We start from the raw sequence: 17,920 nt of genomic DNA on the forward strand, positions 1-17,920 counted from the left end.
GATCGGCGGGGCCGCCGCCGTGCCTGGTTTTGGTTCCCGCATGTGGGGTGAGGAGTGCGGTGAGCGCGTCGTCGTCTCGGGCGGCGAAGAAGGCCTAAGCGGGCGCTCGCGGCCTGCGGCGTGAGAGAAGCGAGCGCGCTCACGCGCGCGAGCCGCGCGCGCCGTGCGGCCACCGCCGCCGCTGCTTTCTGCGGCCCGCGATGATGTGTCGTCGGCTGCGCCGGCGGGCGGCAGTGGCTCGCGAGGCCGGCCCCGCCGTAGCTGCCCAATGAAGCGTCGCGGTGGTGGGCGGCGTGCGTCCGACGGCTGCCAGCGTGTTCTCGTTCCCGCTGTTCGGAGGACCCAAGGGGCCCCTCGGCTCCGTGCTGCCGCCGGCGGCTCGTGCCATGACGTCGGCGGCGCCGAAAGCGGCGGGGCCCCCCATGAGCGGCGCGGGGCCTCCGCCCATGCCGGACCTGAGCCACCTGACCGAGGAAGAGCGCCGCATCATCGAGTCGGTCATGGCACGCCAGAAGGAAGAGGAGGACCGCGAGAAGGAGATCCTCAAGTGAGTAGTACCACAGCGGCCCCACTGCTGCTTGTGACCCCCCCCCCCCCCCTCCCTAGATCGCGCGCGCGCGCGCGCGCGCTCCGCTTTCCGGAACCGCTAGGCCTCGCGGAGGCCGCCGCTCGCAGTGTCTCGCTGTTTTCTTGGCTCTTGAGCGACTGCGGCGGAGCCCTCCTTTCGGTGTTCGAGAGGGACTGCCGTCTTAAAGCCACGAGCGAAGGCAATCCCGCGTCCGCTGCTTTGGCCGAGACTGGCGCGCCTTTAGCGTCGTCGCTTTCGTGGGGAAACGAAACACCGGTGCGACACCTACACAACTCCGTAAAGCTCGCTCGCAGCTACGGGGGTGCATCTATGCTTGTGCTCTACATACGAAAGACCATCGTCGGCGCTCACTCCGGGGGCGGCGTTGTTTGCTCTCGCAGTGCCCGAATAATCTGCGGCAGACGAGCGTGCGTCTCGTCTCCGACATGCACTGTAGCGAATTTAGCGTTTGTGAAAAAGAGCTGCGGTCGCCACGAAACTCCCCCTTTTCGGCTCAGGAAGTAGCTAAGCCTAACGGAGGCGGTGAGCGCGCTTCCAAATCTCGCCTGAGCTGGGAATTCTCCACACTTGTTTCACGGGTGTTGGCTTTTCTTACTTATTTGAGTCTGGTTTCGGCGATCCCTTGAATATGTAAAGCTGCCCGAACCCCGCTCTGCGTTTACCATCGTCTACTGCAAAGGGCAAGGGCGATAACATTTGGAACAGGGGTGTCGACGACCCTTACATTGTATCTTCAGTTGTCTTTCTTTCTGCTTAGTTTGTTTGTCCATTAATCTTCTTGACATGCGTTAAGAAACGGAAACGTACGATGATGCGCGGCCAACTTTAGCTTTTAGCGCTCAAGTGCCATGTCTACCTCAATTTAATGTTTTCAGCGCAGAGCGTCCCTGCACGGAACCTTCTATTGCGGTGCGGTGAAGTTTTGAGGCGTTGCTCCAAGCGCGTATGCTGCTTTATAGAGTTCCTTTTTTTTTTTCTTCTGTCTTGCGTTATGAGACACAGGTTACGTAAATACGTAAATAAATCGTCGCCTTCCCCTCGTTTCGGCTGTGCGACGCGTGCCAAGTTCCGGCGTGGGCGGAATGGTGGAAGCTGCGACTTCTGCAGCGCGCAGCTTGTAAGTTGTCACACCAACAGGGATGCAGCGTCTTTGTTTGGAAAAGAGCATATGGTTGCGTGACTGTTATCGCGCGGAATTTACAGCGCGTCCTTTCGAGGCGACAGGCTTTTTCGTTGCTACGATGTGAGCAACGCTTGAACGCGATCTGTCTGTCGCAACGACGTGGAGTTCTGACCTTTTAAATGTATCGCTAAAGAAATGAAAGAGAAACGTCGCCTTTCCATCCCTCTAGAAAAAACAAAAAAGGAAACAGATACCGCATCCCGTCCCAATAGAAAAAACACAGGTTGTATGAAGTGCAAATACAGCTAAAGCATCGGCTGTAGAATATGCTTGCCTCTGTGAATATTTCTTTCCTTCTGTATTTATTTATTTATTTATTTATTTATTTATTTATTTATTTATTTATTTATTTCTGTCGTGTCTCAACATTGTTTAGTGTAGTCGGCTTTACAGTACTCAAACGTTATGCACACATTCTAATGTTTCTCGGATGGCTACATAGTTACATGCCTACTAATATGGCGCATGCGTGGATTTCCTTAAATTTTTCTGTGCCTAGCAGTTTCTAGCCCGTAAGGCGTGCGTAGGCACGCAATGCACACTCACAGTTGGGCTTCATCACGAATCACTGCACACACCAATACGAACCTATGATAAATAAATTCGTACGAATGGATACAGCGCGCGCTGCCACAGTCCGAATAAAACGAAAGAAAAGAAATAACACGCACACACACACACACACACACACACTGCATACTCGTGCGGCATTGGAGAATCACAACCAAATTTTCAGCGAGGCTACTCCTTTATAGCAGCTCCAAAAAATGATTTTCAGTTGGCTGTAATTAAGTCACATACGCTAAAGCGTTGTCCGTGTGTGACTTGCATTTGAGACCTTGCCAGCTTATAGCGCTTTTGAGCATTTCTTAAGGAATGTTTACAAAGGCAGCAGTTCGTCCACGCAGATTTTTACTTCGCCAGAGGAATGATCATAGTGCACCCCCATATCACCTCTCCTCCCCCTTTACTGCTAAATTTGGTCTCGTTTGCGTTCACAGTTCTTCAAAGGCAACGGCATGAATTCTGCGTTGTTCGTAACGCACACTAATTAAAGCTCCGTATCGCTTGCATACGTAATTTTCTGCAAAGGCCATAATTAGTCCCCGCACCTTTAACTTTGCCTGCACATTACCCATAACGCGCCCGTTATTCTCGCCAAATATAAACAAGCTGCCTTGTTTAGCTTACCGAGGACATTGGAGAAAACCAACTGCAAACGCCGTATTACGCATAAAAGGGGTGAAAAGGCGGTTTCAGTAATTATTTTCAAAGCTTCCAATTAGGCCAGGAAAGTGCAAATTTTGTCACGTGTTTAACTTGCCATGACCCTCGATTTCCACGAAATATGAGTCTGGTGTAAGGTGCAGTTTTGTTGGGAAATTGGGAAGCATACCTGATAGCGGCCGCACAACGCTTTCTAACTCTTCATTAAGAAATGTTTTACAAGGGCTGTATCTTATTCATACGCGTTCAAGTTCGTACTTAGAGATTTCACGTAGCATTCCACCCATTTTCGCAAAATTTAATGTCGGTGAAATTTGTAGTCCTTCCAGAGCGCCAGACTAAAATCTGTGCCGCTCGTAAGACACAGTCATGACGCTCTAGATCGCCTGCATACGTAATTTATTGACAGGGCCGCAATTAACTCAACCACTTTCAACATTGCCTACACCTCACCCATTACCTGGCCTTTAGTCTCACCAAATATTAAAGAAAACTGCCTCGTGTAGTTCACAGGGAACGCCAGGTAAGCCTCATAGCACGCAGGAAAAAAAAAAGAATAAGAAAGAACAGACCCAAGAATGTGGTTTCTATGATTACTTGTAACGCTTTTATTCAGCCACAAACGTGATGGCTTTTGCCACACTTTACACTTCAGCTACCCACATTTTCTCCGAAATTGAAGTTGGTATCGTGTGCAAATATTTTAGTCTGGGAAACATTACGAATAATGGCATAGTACACCTTGGAATGCTTGAAAAGAAGTAACTTCATGAAAAGCCTGCAAAGACTACAACCTGATTCTTAATTCAACGAAATACAAACACTGTGTCTCGCATAGTTCACCGAGGAGACCGGGGGAAAGGAACTAATGACTTGTAGAGCGCACAAAAATTGGAAGATGGCAAGCGTTTAGTAATTATTTTCAAAGCGCATAATTAACCTACTCACTTCAAACTTCGCGGCACACGTATGCCATGAAGTGCCCCCCGTTTCCTCATGACGGGAAATCTCTACCGTTTCCCGTCCTTCCAGGAATGCGGAGAAACGTTTGAAGCGTTTCATATGACGCCTCTAAATGGGCCGCAAAACATGGTTTAGCAATTTTCATTTAATCCCTAATTGACACACGTATTTCAACATTTGGTTGCACATTTCCCCCGATTCCCCATTTGTTCGCAAAATGTAAGCTACGCGGGTGATCCAGATTTTTAATAAAGCAGTGAAAACTTGATATAACGTTATCGAGTGCTTATAGCCGCAGTAACAGCTTGGCTGAAAAAAAAAAACATAAACTGCAGTAGAAATAAGTTTGAGAACGTTTGAACATTTGAACTTTAAAATTCATAATATCCCGCGGTCATGACACCGAGAAAGGGGGAGAGGGATAGCATGCATATTTTCCCCCTTTACAGTTGCCCCAAGTGCGCGTCCTGGGAGAGATACGTAATTATTTACCTGTATACCCAGCATGTAAGCAGCAGCAAACCTCTAACAGCAAAGATTGACAAGCACGTTTTCTTTTTTACCACAACAACGTTTTCAGCGAATTTGCTGTTGTCCGATTTCGCCTGATTCAGGAACTTGTGTGTATAGACTTGATCCCACTAGAAGACTTCCCCACTAGAAGACTTCCAACAGAATGTTAGGGACCGATGACGCGCAACATTGTCGCGAATAAAATTTATTTTTCGTAAATATTGACGCAACATTCGTAAATCGTAAAACGAGCCCTAATTCGTAAACTTCGCGAAAAAATTCGGGAGAATCGGCACTTATGTATAGGATGAAGACAACATCACAGAAAGAGCTGTTCTTTGTGAAAAAAAAGAAGAAATATCCATCGGAGGTGCATGCCAATCTGAGCAGGTTATATACATCAAAGATGGCGAAGCTGTGCAAGCGATCGAGTTCTTACGCCCTTCGAAAGTACTAGTGATGATTTTCGGCTGTACTAGATTATAGAATTTTTTAGCAAGAAGCTTATGGATTCACCCGAGCAATCGTGGGGTATTGGAGTATATTCGATATCTCAAAATTAGTTTGAAAAACGGCCTTCGATTTTGCGAATTTTTAAAGACGTCTTCTGCTCTTATTTCTGTAACATTGACCACTGTACGTACGTACAGTTGTTTCGGTGGGCATCATCATACGTGAATGGTATTGCATCGGCACTAATTTACGCACTGTTATGTCTGGCGCATATTGTTTCTTTCTCTTTTGTCTTGATTGCCGTGGCTTGCTTGAAGTGAATGAAAATAGACGCGCAATTTAATTAAACAAGGTATTTATTTATGAATGCGAATCATTATTTGGCTCATCCCAGACACCTCGCGGTAGCTGTAGGTCGGTCTCGTCTCGTTTCGGACTTCTTTAATTAAAAGAAAAAAAAATGAGATGGTGAAATCGAACCTGACGACTCCGAGCGCAGAAGCTCAATGCTCTACCCGTAAGCCGCGACCTCTCTTGTTCTTTGTTGATTTCCAGCATTTTAATTCACAGGACGAATACAAAACATTCTTCAAATCTACAATAGAAATTTCTAAAACAACAGTTGCAAAACTTCAAGCGCAGAATGTCATCTGGCAACTTTACCAACTGTGGGGGTTCGGGCTGTGCCCTCCCTGTATGCATCACGAATGTGCGCCATACTTTCAGTGAAAGATTCTCGCACGCCCCACGCTTTAATATCGGCGTAGCGCACTTGCATTCTCGCCTTCAATATACTGTGAAGGCTGAGAACCACGAAGACATCGTACGGAATTTCTCGATCTACAAGTAAATATCGAACTCCATATGGCGTTATCGGGAGGTCCCTTGTTGTGTGTGTGTTCCTCGTAGTATGTTCCGGTGAAACAATGGGTCCCAAAAATAAACATGGCTACAGAAAAAAAAAGCCTTGTCCCACGGACAACAAACTGCATTGTCTACCCGCACGGCCACGATCGCCCGCACCTTCCTCTGGCGCCAGCCAGCTCTTTAGGACGGCTGGTGCCTGCGCCTCGTTATTATAGCACGAACTCGCGAGCGAGACATAGAACGCAGCATAGCACGTGAGCGCGCGTGCCAGTTTCCATCGGGCCACACGGACAATTGCCGCTGTCTTTCTTTCGCGTGCCTCGCGAGTCTCTCCCATTCTTTGCCTCGTGGCAGGTATAAGGCCCTGCGTTAGACTGCGGCCTTTGGGGATCGGCTCACGTTCTCCATTCCTTGTCTCGCAGCAGGTAGCGCTATATACGAAAACACTGCTCGACAGTGTACCAGTCGTGGCCCCTGGATGTAAGGGAGCGGGTTAATAACGTTCCTTCACAGCAGTTAAAAAAAAAAGAAATCTGTCGTCGTGCCGTCGCCCTCCTACTATCGTCGCCACCTTCGTCGTCGTCTTGCTTCTGACGTCACACACACAAGCTCAAGTCACACACAATTGCTTGCTCTACAGAAACACGTTCGTCCATCTGGTAACTCGCGTCGAATTACCGTAAACAATGCTGCATAGCCAGCTACGTGCAAATTGTTTCTCTTAGCATCCATTCCCACAGTGCGTGGAATTGGGGCATTCATTCATTCATTCATTCATTCATTCATTCATTCATTCATTCATTCATTCATTCATTCATTTGTGAGTGTTTCTGAGCAATTTATTTATTGTATGACACTACACCTGATTTATTGTTGTACAAAAACACACTGGTACGAACAACCTTGAATACGTGATGCGTAGTAAACGGCCTGTTGAAGGAGACTACAATCCAGCGTGTGTAATCAAAACGTCGCAAGCGCACGCAGTGCTTGGAGAGAGAGATTATCAGGTGGCGTAGAAAAAAAATTTGAAAGAATACCACGCAAGATGGTCTCCTGCTGTCATGGTTTTCTTAAAGTGCGAATGAAGAAATGCTAAATGCACAGAAAGCCAAAAATAAATCTCGTACATATATATATATATATATATATATATATATATATATATTATTCCCTCCCCGCTCTCGCATGGGAACGGATCGCAACCCCAAGTTCAGTCCCACTGTATTATCACAAGCATAGCAGAAAAAGTTCCTCCGACAGGAGGTGTGTTGCTGCTGGGATGCGAAGCGCTGAAAGAAACAGCCCGTGTGCACTGTGCCTATATACGAACAACGCTCACACACGAAAGTTTGGTGATTTTGCGGGCTTGACGAGATGAAGGTACGTCGTTATGGCGAAAATGTACGATGCAAACTTAGGCGGGAACTTGAACACCACATTTTTTGTCGTGCTTCTTGTTCATGTTAAAGAAAATGCCTGCTCCGAGTATGTTTTCCTTCGGTGATCTTGGTATTTCCCTATTTTATAGCAAAAACTCTTTTTTTCTTTTGCTGGACGTGTTACTGTTCCATTTTTTCTTTTTTTGAAATCCGTTCTTTTTTTTCTTCTTTTATAAGTTACCTCGTGTGCCAGTAATCTGTTTTGTTGCTTCTGTAAGGATTAATTTGACCTTGTATATTGTCGTCTACTTTGTTAAATATATTTTTCATTCTATAGAGACCAGCAGGGTGTTTTTCACCGTCACTACAAATTTAATAAATAAATAAATTAATTAATCAGTCAGTCAATAAGCCAATCGATCGCTCGATCGATCGATCGATCGTCCTGCTGAAATAGAAGGCGTTTCAACACGGAAACAACCACACGCTACAATCTACTATACATACTATCTTAAGAGCGCCTTGTTTCTATAGATGTGCCTGTCGCACAGAGTGCTTTTTTTTTTCATCAAGAAATGCACTTGTGGTGCTTGACACGAAGGGGATGATGGGAAAATAAAGGGAGAAAGACAGTAAGAGCTCAGTTGATCGTACACGACATACTGCTCTGCTAGTTTGCAAATTATTATTATTATTATTATTATTATTATTATTATTATTATTATTATTATTATTATTATTATGCACGCTGCTTACAGTTTCTAAGCTTTGGTTTAGTTTTTTTAATATTTCTCTAGGCATAGGGCTGTCTCCGTACGAGACATAGTAGGGTGGTTTAGCACAAACAGGATCAGAAATAATAATAATAATAATAATAATAATAATAATAATAATAATAATAATAATAATAATAATAATAATAATATGCGTGATGCTAACGTACATTGTTACTTTACGATTCCTGCAAGAACTGACGCACGACCTGAAAATACGTAGTACAGTTTAGGAAGTCAAGACTGGGGCCTGCAGTCCATACGCAATACGGGTTAGCTCGCTCGTATTGATTCCGTATTCGCATTCGCAACGAGTCCTAATCCCGAGCTACGCACGCGGCGCACGCGTACCTTTTTGCTCTGGAGATTTTCGCACCGCGACTGTCTCCACAGCCGCCACCTCATCTCGCTTTCTCCCGAACTGCCGCATACGAATTCTGGACCTTTCGACGAAGCTCTAGCCAGAGCCACGAGTCGTCACCAGCTGCGACGCGGCGTTACTGCGTCGCTTGTGACTGGCTATGTGACATTCGCAAAGAGTTATTCCTCCCGCATTGAAATCAGCGACACGCCTTCGCGCGACGCTTGCTGGTTCGAATAGTCGTTCGAACAGTCCCTGCATCTGTTCCCGCTATGACGACCTGCGCTTTTCGCTCCGCCCTATACGTTAGAACGTGGGGACTCGTAATCACTGACGACGACAAAAAAAAAAAGAAAGTGCCCGCACCGTGGTCGCATATGCCTCAGGGATCGGAAACGCGTTACTGCAGACCCTGAAGTCGACACAACTGAGTGAGCGACTGTGCTTACGAGCTGCACCTCCGGACGAAGCGACAACTTGAGCGCATTCTCTTCTTTCTTTATTTTTTCATGCCCTGACCCCCTTCCCCTCTGTATAGGGTAGCAAACTGAACGTGTGTCATGTTTACCTCCCTGCATTTCCTTCACTTCTCTCTCTCTCTCCCTCCCTCTCTCGCTTTCAAGCCGCCCAGCAGTAGCCACTCTGAACTGTTGAAAAAGAATTATCGCGAGGGCTCGCACGCCAATCTTAGATGGATGACCTTAAAGAGCAGTCGTGACTGCTCCCATTCGTTCACCGGAAAATGTGCAAGGGTGTGAATATCGTGCGACCCACTTCACTGTTTCGTTTATTCCATAGGAAAAAATTCTGCGATATAGCACTGGCCCTCTCGCGGTATGCCGTACGAGGTAAAGCTCTGAGCATTACCACGATCGACTCAGTTTACGGCGCGCGCGTTTATATATGTTGGGACAGAAACCGCCTGTAATTACTGCTGTGCACAAAATAGGAGGCTCGTATGCTGTTTTTTTTTCTTGGCAGATTGTTAAACATTTTATTTCAATCGAATCACGCCGGGGTGAAATGCGTACGCAAAGAAGTTAAAGAAATCGCGTACGCCCGGTTGCTTCAAAGTGAAATGAGAGATAGGTGCGTAGCCGGATTCAGCGCTCTCGTCCCAAAAGAATAAGCCTCTGCAAATGAATCACGCCGTTGTCGTACACAGCGGCCTGTTTTATTCGGGCGGGAGAGTACATCTCGTAATTTGTGACAGCGCAACCACAACGTCGGGATCGGAGAAGGCACACAGCGCCATGTTTTTTTTTTTTTCTTAAATAAGAAACTGACTTACAAAAAGGCCTAACTTACAAGCAAATTTCGGATAGATGTATAGACGTGCATTGCCCCGAAGGATAAGGATAACGTCGTAACAGTGGTTAATCGGTCCCTAAAAAAAAGCTAAACAGTGTAGGTGTGTCGATATACCATAGCCACTCTCATCGAGTACATCTCTCCTCGAGTACATCTCTCCTCGAATATTTTAAACGGAGCCATGCTTGGCGGAGCAGTAAACAGTGTCATTCTGCCCTTTCAAAAAAAAAAAAATATTATGGTGTTTTACGTGCCAAAACTACGATCTGATTATGAGGCGCGCTGTAGTGGTGGACTCCGGAAGTTTGGACAACGTGAGGTTTTTTACCGTGCACCTAAATCTGAGTACACGGGCGTTTTCACATTTCGCCCCCATCGAAATGCCGCCGCCGTGGCCTGAATTCGATCCCGCGACCTCGTGCTTAGGAGCCCAACACCATAGCCACTAAGCAGCCTTTTAGAGGCTGCGATTATCGCGCAAAATGGATACTTTCATCCGTAGCCGTACTATTGCCGGTGTGAAGAGAATCATTTGCCCTGAATTAGGCTAAAAAGGGTCCCAGAGGGATGGGCCTATAACGAAGGCAGTCTTGCACGCTTACGCAGCGTCCATCTGGAAGCTACAATCAGAGGAAGCGCAAATTACGCATGCCCTCATTACCGTGCGTCAAACTTACCAATGGGGGGGGGGGGGGGGTCACATCCGTGTGGGACCCTCATGGTCCGCACGCGGGAATCTGGGCTATAGACAACCCGTATCGCACCCGCTGGAGCCCTGCACAGGCAGCGCCCCGATAGCACTCGCCCGCACGTCGCTGTCGTTGTGCCAACAGTTTCTCTGACGGGCATTCCATATGTGGGGTCCGCTTGTGCCAAACTAACGGATCTGTTTAAGAAATAAACCAAGCAAAGTGTCATTATGTAGTTATTAACAAGAGCGCGATAAGCTGGGACGAAGATAGATGCAAGCAAGACAAGAACGATACCGCTGACATTCATCTGACGATTTACTCTCGTCGCGGCCACTATATCTGCTACTGCAGGGTGCATGTTCTTTTCGCCGCAGACGAAAAGCGATGCAAATGAACAGCTACAGGAAGAAAAAAAAAACCTCGAAATCAAGAACTTCATTCGTCTCACGCCGCTATCGTAATTAAGGCAGAACCATTTTGCGGTCAACGAGGGCAAACATCTGTTTTCAATCCTGTCGTTCTGGCGAACATCTCCGTTCGATAGTTTATCGCGCTGTTGTTTATATTCAGTGAATGTGTGTCGCATATTATTGCGATGGCAATTATACGGACACTCCAAGCGAATTTTTGCCGTCGCCGTGCTTAATGGAGGATTTGCAAGCCGTTGAGCGGAACGTGTCATGCTTTGGCACTGAAATGCAAACCTCCGTCCCATGAACTTCCTTGGATACTGTAGCAGCCGGACGTGATCAATAACCAATGGGCTTCAAGCAAGGTACAGAGAATGCCATAATAATAATTAAAGAGAAAGAAAGAGAAAGAGAGAGAAGGGGGGGGAGGCAATGACTACTGTACACATCGCGAAAAGGAAGAAGGGTGATAATGAAAGGCAATACATATGACAGTAATAAACAACCAAATATTACTAAGCGCACACAGATACACAAAACGTGCGGGCATGCACATATTGCAGCCTCAACGTCTGTTAGCATCAACGCCTGTTAAGATGTTTATATCCGCCGTCGGTGTCCACCTCGTACACACACACACACACACACACACACACACACACACACACGCACACACAGGTATATATATATATATATATATATATATATATATATATATATATATATATATACATACATATATATATATATATATATATATATATATATATATATATATATATATATATATATATATATATATATATATATATATACACACGTATAGGCGGCCTTACCGGTTTCTTGGAAGCCTCAGGTTGAGATCGAGGAAAACGTGATTCGCCCACTCGTTTCGTTCGATGTCATGCTGAAGCTTCTAGGAAGCCGGATAGTCGGCTACGTCGCGAAAGAACACTAAAAATCACCCACTTCAACACATTCATGACGTACTCACTAAGCAAAAAGCAAAACAAAAACAATAGCGCTTGCGCAAGACGCGTGAACTACGCAGAGCCTACGGCAAAACTTGCGAGGACCCGAAGTGGCATCGTTTAAAGGTGTCACACGGATATACACTAAACAATCAAGGTCTTCACGTTTGTCTAGCTACGTGGGAAACAACCCACTCTTTCGACATCAAGAGATTGTATGTTTCACGTCTGTCTTAAAACATACGCACTGCGCTGCAGCAAAAAGTTTAATACATTAAAAGATTACTGCGATCGTGATATAAATAATACAAAATTAAAAAAGCAAGAATTTATGAATTGACAGCATGCGCTGTAGTGTGAGGCGGACCTTCCGGAGCTTCTCGCGTAATCGTTCAGCAATAAGTTTAGCGCTTGCCGTTGTTGATTAATTGATGAGCATTAAGAAAGCAGGCCATCTATGTGCCGGATATCTCAACCGTCAAAAATAAACTCTAGTCATTAAATATTGCATGAAATAAAACAAAACAAACAAACAAGAAAGGTACAAAGAAAGAAAAATAAGAAAGGAAACATCACGGAGAATACAACATCGCCTAACGGTGGCGTAGCCTGCTAAGTAATGTAGAGCGCGCGCTGTGTCGGCGACATGCGAGCGTTAAGTCACACTTGAACGCTACAAAGCAATTGGCTGACGGTTTAGCTCTGGCTAAGCACGAACTATCGTGCTCCAGCACCGTTAACCGTATAGTTTTGCATAGTTTGTCTCGGCTTATCATAGGTACGTGTGCCCCTAGGTCGGTGCTATAGTTCTCCAATGAAACTATTTGACGCCAACTTGGGTTATTGGGTATGTGCCAGCAGGTATGTGCGGTTCTTCAACGAACGTATTTGACCAAGCGCGTGGCATAACTCTTCAGCGATCTCCTTCACCTGCCGAGTCCTCATAGCTTGAACGTTGGCGTCTACGCGGCGTGGTCGCTGTTCGGGAGTTTTCGTGAGCCCGAGCAGTTTCTTTGTGGCCTCGGCATCGGAGTCGAGACGGCGTTCCCTCTGCAGTGCAGGAGTTTCATTTGCACTTTCACGACATTTTCCCAGCCTGTCTGCTTTCAACTTCTTCTCTCGTTTAGCTATACAGTGTCAGGATCAGTTGACGCGCGCTCGCGTTGCTGTACGTTTCAGCCGTAGCTGTGCGTTCCGCCGAGCCCGACGGAATCATTGTCAGAAAATCGCGAAAACCTGCGACAGTGTGTCCTTGCTTCTCTGAGCACGACATCGGTCCAAGGACCTTCTCCACAGAGAAAGGACGCCTGGGGAGTGTCCCATTTATCTACTGCTTTGCGTCACTTGACGCCAGGCGATCCTTAAGTCACGTTTACCAAAAATTAATCGTGATATTTAAGGTTCGTGACACTCTGTCGTGGTGGCGTTTGCCCTTCAGGTCGTGCACAACATACTAAAATGCACACGGACAAAAAAAAAAAAAAAGACGAAGAATGTGACCGGAATTAGAAGAAAGACTCCTGCTGTCGGAATGTCAGCAGTTCCTGTGAAGCACATCACAAACACAAGGGATACAGGGTTGTACTATGTATTGTATTAATGATTTCGGTTGGAACCAGAACACCGTCACGTACATTACGCCTGACAGTGTCTTTTGAAGTTTTCGCATTCGATAAACTTTGGAAAGAAAAGAAAAAGGGCAACACATGAAATGCATTCAGCGGTTTTTTAATTCCATTACGCGTTCAGGTGAGGGCAAAACGGAAAATGTCACTGTAGGAATTGAAAAGTCGCGGCCGGGAGAGAATAACTTCCGCTTCCGGCTTTCCCTAGAATTCCACACACACACACACACACACACACACACACACACACACACACACACACACACACACACACACACACACACACACACACACACACACACACACACACACACACACGCACGCACGCACGCACGCACGCACGCACGCACGCACGCACGCACGCACGCACACGCACGCACGCACGCACGCACGCACACACACACACACACACACACACACACACACACATACACACACACACACACACACACCATGCGCCTGCTCTTCCAGCTCTTTCCAACTCTTGAAATTCATAGCGACGCGGACGCAGAAAGCTTCACATTCCGACAGCGAAACAGAGGATCATGCCGCTTTATTTGACATGTTTTCGGGCTCGGCGCAATATTGATTCGTTCTCGAGCTTGCTCGAAACGTCACATGTTTGGTGTTTAAAAAACGTGGTTTGCACGTCCTCTGAAAACGTCGACGTTCAACAGTGAAACAATTTGAAGGCTATTTGCACCCTCGGAGTCTTCGAGTGAATGCATGGTTCACGAAGCAGCCTTACTGAGCGCGTGATAGCCTATACCGCAACCAAACAACGTTTGAAAATAGCCAACAAGCCATTATTATAGCGCCTTATGGCAACGGGAGGTTTCGATTTGAAAACATAGCTTGTTGTGCTCTTAAATACTGAAGCTGTCAACACAACGTCATACGTCAGTGGACAAGTTTTCTTTCGTGAATACCTAAAAATAAAAGAGGCATCGCAGCTGCTCGTGAAAGTTGCGCTAATGTCCTTTTTTGTTTCTTTTTTTTGCGAGGAAACGTGATGTTGCCTGGCAGTTTTTTATATCTTTAGGTTGCAAAGCGCTTGCAAATTCATGTAACATGGTGTACACCCTTCTCGGCGCGCTTTAAGTGGGACACAAGGGCGTGCTAGTAAACTGCATTTGAAGGATGTACTGATTTCTGTAAGGTTTTGGGGGATATTTACACGTCGAACTGTCGCATCCAATACGTGCGTTTTGAGTAGTCAAGTGGAAAAAGAATTGTATTCCACATAGCAAATTATAAAACTGGCACAGAAAATTCAGGAAGTAACACCACACAGGAAGGAAAACTATAATCAATGAATTATTTAATCGAGAATTGGTACTATCTCTACTTTGCGAACATAATCCACTTATATGTAATGGCGGTAAGTATCAATGGATGAATCAATCAGTCAATCAATGAGTTAATTTTGCTGTTCTTTCATTAAAAACGTTTTCTTCGCTTCCGTGAGCCAACTTCTTGCTTTCTCGCTTGCTTGCTCCTCAAATATTGGCGCTATGTCATTTAAAACGAAGAAGCATATTCTCAATGCGCACAACATCGTCTTGGTACGCTACCGTAATGCCAGCATGTTGCCCTGCGCGCGCGCATCCCGCACGGATTGCTTAGCACGAGCATTGCGCAATAACTAAGTGGTCAACGCGTACGGCACCATAGCTGCATGTTGCCCAGGGTTTCGTAATCTCGATCCGCCACTGGCGGCGGTGTCCAAAGTCTTTGTATTAAGGCGAATAGCTTTCTTGGGTAGCGGGCGCGTTTTGCCGCGTCTTGACGAAGGCGCTCACGCTCGGGAATTCCCGTTTCGCTCGACGGGGCGAAAGCGAGAGAGTGTGCAAGCAAGGGAGAGGAGGAACGTATAGAAAACACTACGGCTTTTTTTTTTTTTCAGTTTCATCAGCAGCGAATCGTTACCGATCTTGCGTAACTAAGTGCTTGACGCTGCTACAACTGCGCAACAGCAAACACCGTCTCCCAGGTATACACTATATTTGTCTGGGCTGTTAACATACGTCTTTCTGAACTTCGCTTTCGTGGGCGTTCGCCATAATGCTCCTTACGCAAACTTCGTAAGCACTCACTTTGTTTCGATGCACGATATTTGTAAATGACAACTTTCGTTTAACAGCAGGAAGTTTGCTTACATCAATTAGTTTCGAGTCGAGTGCCTTTTACATTGCAAGTGAAACACCAACTCCAGCAAGTTTGCGTGGCGGGCGGGCCATATCTCACAAGGGGCTACGAGGAGGCGTCGCTCGCTTGTTGGGCGTAATGCCCCTAAATAAAACAATTTTTTTTATTGAGGGGCTTTAGTTGGGCACTCTCCCATTGGTGCGGGCCCGTAGGATAGAGCGTCACCGGGTAGGGAGGACAATAGCGTTCCTTCTTGCATCCGGCGTGGAACGCCGTCAGCCTTCGCCTCGAACCAGGTATAAAGATAGGCGTTGTACGCTCCTTTCTTTCTTTATCTCTACTTTGTTATCACTTTACCTCCCCCTCCCCTCTCTCCCCAGCGTAGGGCAGCAAACCGGATCTTCCCCTTTGGTTAACCTCCCTGCCTTTCCCCTTTCCTCTCTCTCTCTCTCTCCCTGCAGCAGCGAAAAAAGGGGGAAAACAACCAAGCATTGTGCAGTGGAAGTTTATGTGTTTTGATGGCATCCAAAGCACAAACAACCAACACGGTTTCTAGGTGAAAGAGAAACGAAATCATTGAAAGAGCCGGGATCAAAATTTTGCCATTACTCGTCCGAAAACATTTTACACACCTTCGATCATCACAACGCCTAAAACTCTTAAGCATGTAATATTCGTGGCCTTGCTTGTTCGTCCGATGCATCTCATTAATCCGCAAAGTTGCGCGGGTACGTAACTGATTCCTTGTGGTCACAAAGCCATTTCCTTACTAAGATAACCAGCTTCGATGTTTCTTTTTTTTTATTCGCCATATGCTGAGGAAACCTCGCGACGGCACAACATAACGACGACGCGGCGCGTGTCGACCACGGCACAGCTAAATTCTGCGCCACTCATAAGAAACCCTCAACGCTCCAGGGCGCATGCATAGGTAGTTTATCAACAAGTTCTCAAATAACCCGCCCACTTTCAACGTCGCCTACACGTAAACTATTACCTGGCATTTACTGCTGCCAAACATGAAGAAGATGCCTCGTTTGTTTCACCGAGGACGCCAGGCGAATGTCATGTCACACATGGAAAAATATGAATAAGCAAAGGTTCGATCATTTTGGTAATGCTCCTAATTAAGCCAGAAACGTGCAAATTTCGGGATACATTGCAATTAAAATGTCCCGCATTTACCCGCAAATGTAAACTTTGTGCAATGTAGAGTTCTCTCCCGAGAGAGCAAAACGTAACAGAAAACGGCAGCGGGAGACTTTCGAGCAATTGGTAAAGGAATCTTGTTGCAAAAACGATATTTAAATCACATGCGTTTAACTTGCACATAAATTTGCGATAGCGTTCGCCCGAAGTTCATTGAACTTGATCTTGTTGGCAGTTGTGGTTACACCCGGGCAGCTGACTAAATTTCACGCCGCACGTAAGACACATCCATGACGCTCCGCAGCAGTTGCATACGTGATATATAGTTGCATATGTGATATCACGTGATACGTGATACGCAGGCTTAGAACTATGCTTAGACATTATCCATGAACTGCCCCTTAATTAGTCAAATGAAAACATTCGTGGCTTGAATAGCTCATCGAGTAAACATGAGAAAACAATTGTAATTGTCATATCACGCATGGAAATTCTTCCGAAAAAAAAACGCGCGTTCGGTAATTATTTCCAATGAGTCTGCTGAAGCCAGAAACATGAAAATTCCGCCACACAAATTTTTATAAATAACCTGCGCGAAGCCTAGAAACTAACAAAGGTTGAAAATACGTCTTTGTTTTCGAAATTATTTAAAGCTCCACGCATTCACCTTGCCAAAGTGTTTTCGTGAAGTACGTAGATACGCTCAGGAAAGTTCGCACCCTTCTCGTGTCCCCAGACAGTAACCATCATGCATCTTGCTTGTTTTTTTTTAATCCTGCACGCCTGATATACTTCAAGGTCACGAACCGCGTGTGTGCTGTTAGCGTGACGTAGTATTCTCGACAGTAAAGTAGCGGGCACAGTTTTTCAAGAAAAGAAACGCAAGCAAGGCAGATGGGATGCGCCTCAAAGATCGTAAACTTTTCAAGCGTCTTGCTTTCCTTGGGAACTAACGCAATTTTTTTAAAGCGAAAGCTTTACCGGCCGCGAACTCGCGATTTTGCCGTGGCGGTGTTCCGAGGAGGCACATGACGTCACACCGCATTCCTCGTCACACCGCGTTCCTCGTCGTTGCGCTTGCCTCCGCTCGCTTCGCCAGCTGCGTGGCATGCCTGATAACATGTCGGAGGATCGGAAAGGCGAGCTTGCGCGCGCCGCAACCACAGTTGAGGGGCAGTATGGACGGCTACAAGTCTGATAAGCAGGAGGAGGCCTGGAATCGACACCGGAACGAGATGAAGAGGAAACGAATCGCCCAGGAAACAGACGAATAGCGCACCGAACGACTGGCTAAACGCCGCAA

At 46.3% G+C, this 17,920-nt stretch overlaps 1 protein-coding gene across 2 annotated transcripts in view; it reads left to right on the forward strand.

The window, feature by feature from the left end:
* The first annotated feature begins 255 nt into the window (after positions 1 to 255).
* Positions 256 to 17,920, forward strand: part of Rim (Rab3 interacting molecule) — a 158,395-nt gene continuing 140,730 nt past the window's right edge. For both annotated transcript variants that reach the window (XM_075690207.1, XM_075690206.1), the window contains exon 1: positions 256 to 547. In XM_075690207.1, the coding sequence (XP_075546322.1) occupies positions 387 to 547 (161 nt within the window). In that variant the 5' untranslated portion in view covers positions 256 to 386. The remainder of the gene's footprint in view (positions 548 to 17,920) is intronic.

Source organism: Dermacentor variabilis, chromosome 4, assembly GCF_050947875.1.
Source record: "Dermacentor variabilis isolate Ectoservices chromosome 4, ASM5094787v1, whole genome shotgun sequence".
NCBI lineage: Eukaryota > Metazoa > Arthropoda > Arachnida > Ixodida > Ixodidae > Dermacentor > Dermacentor variabilis.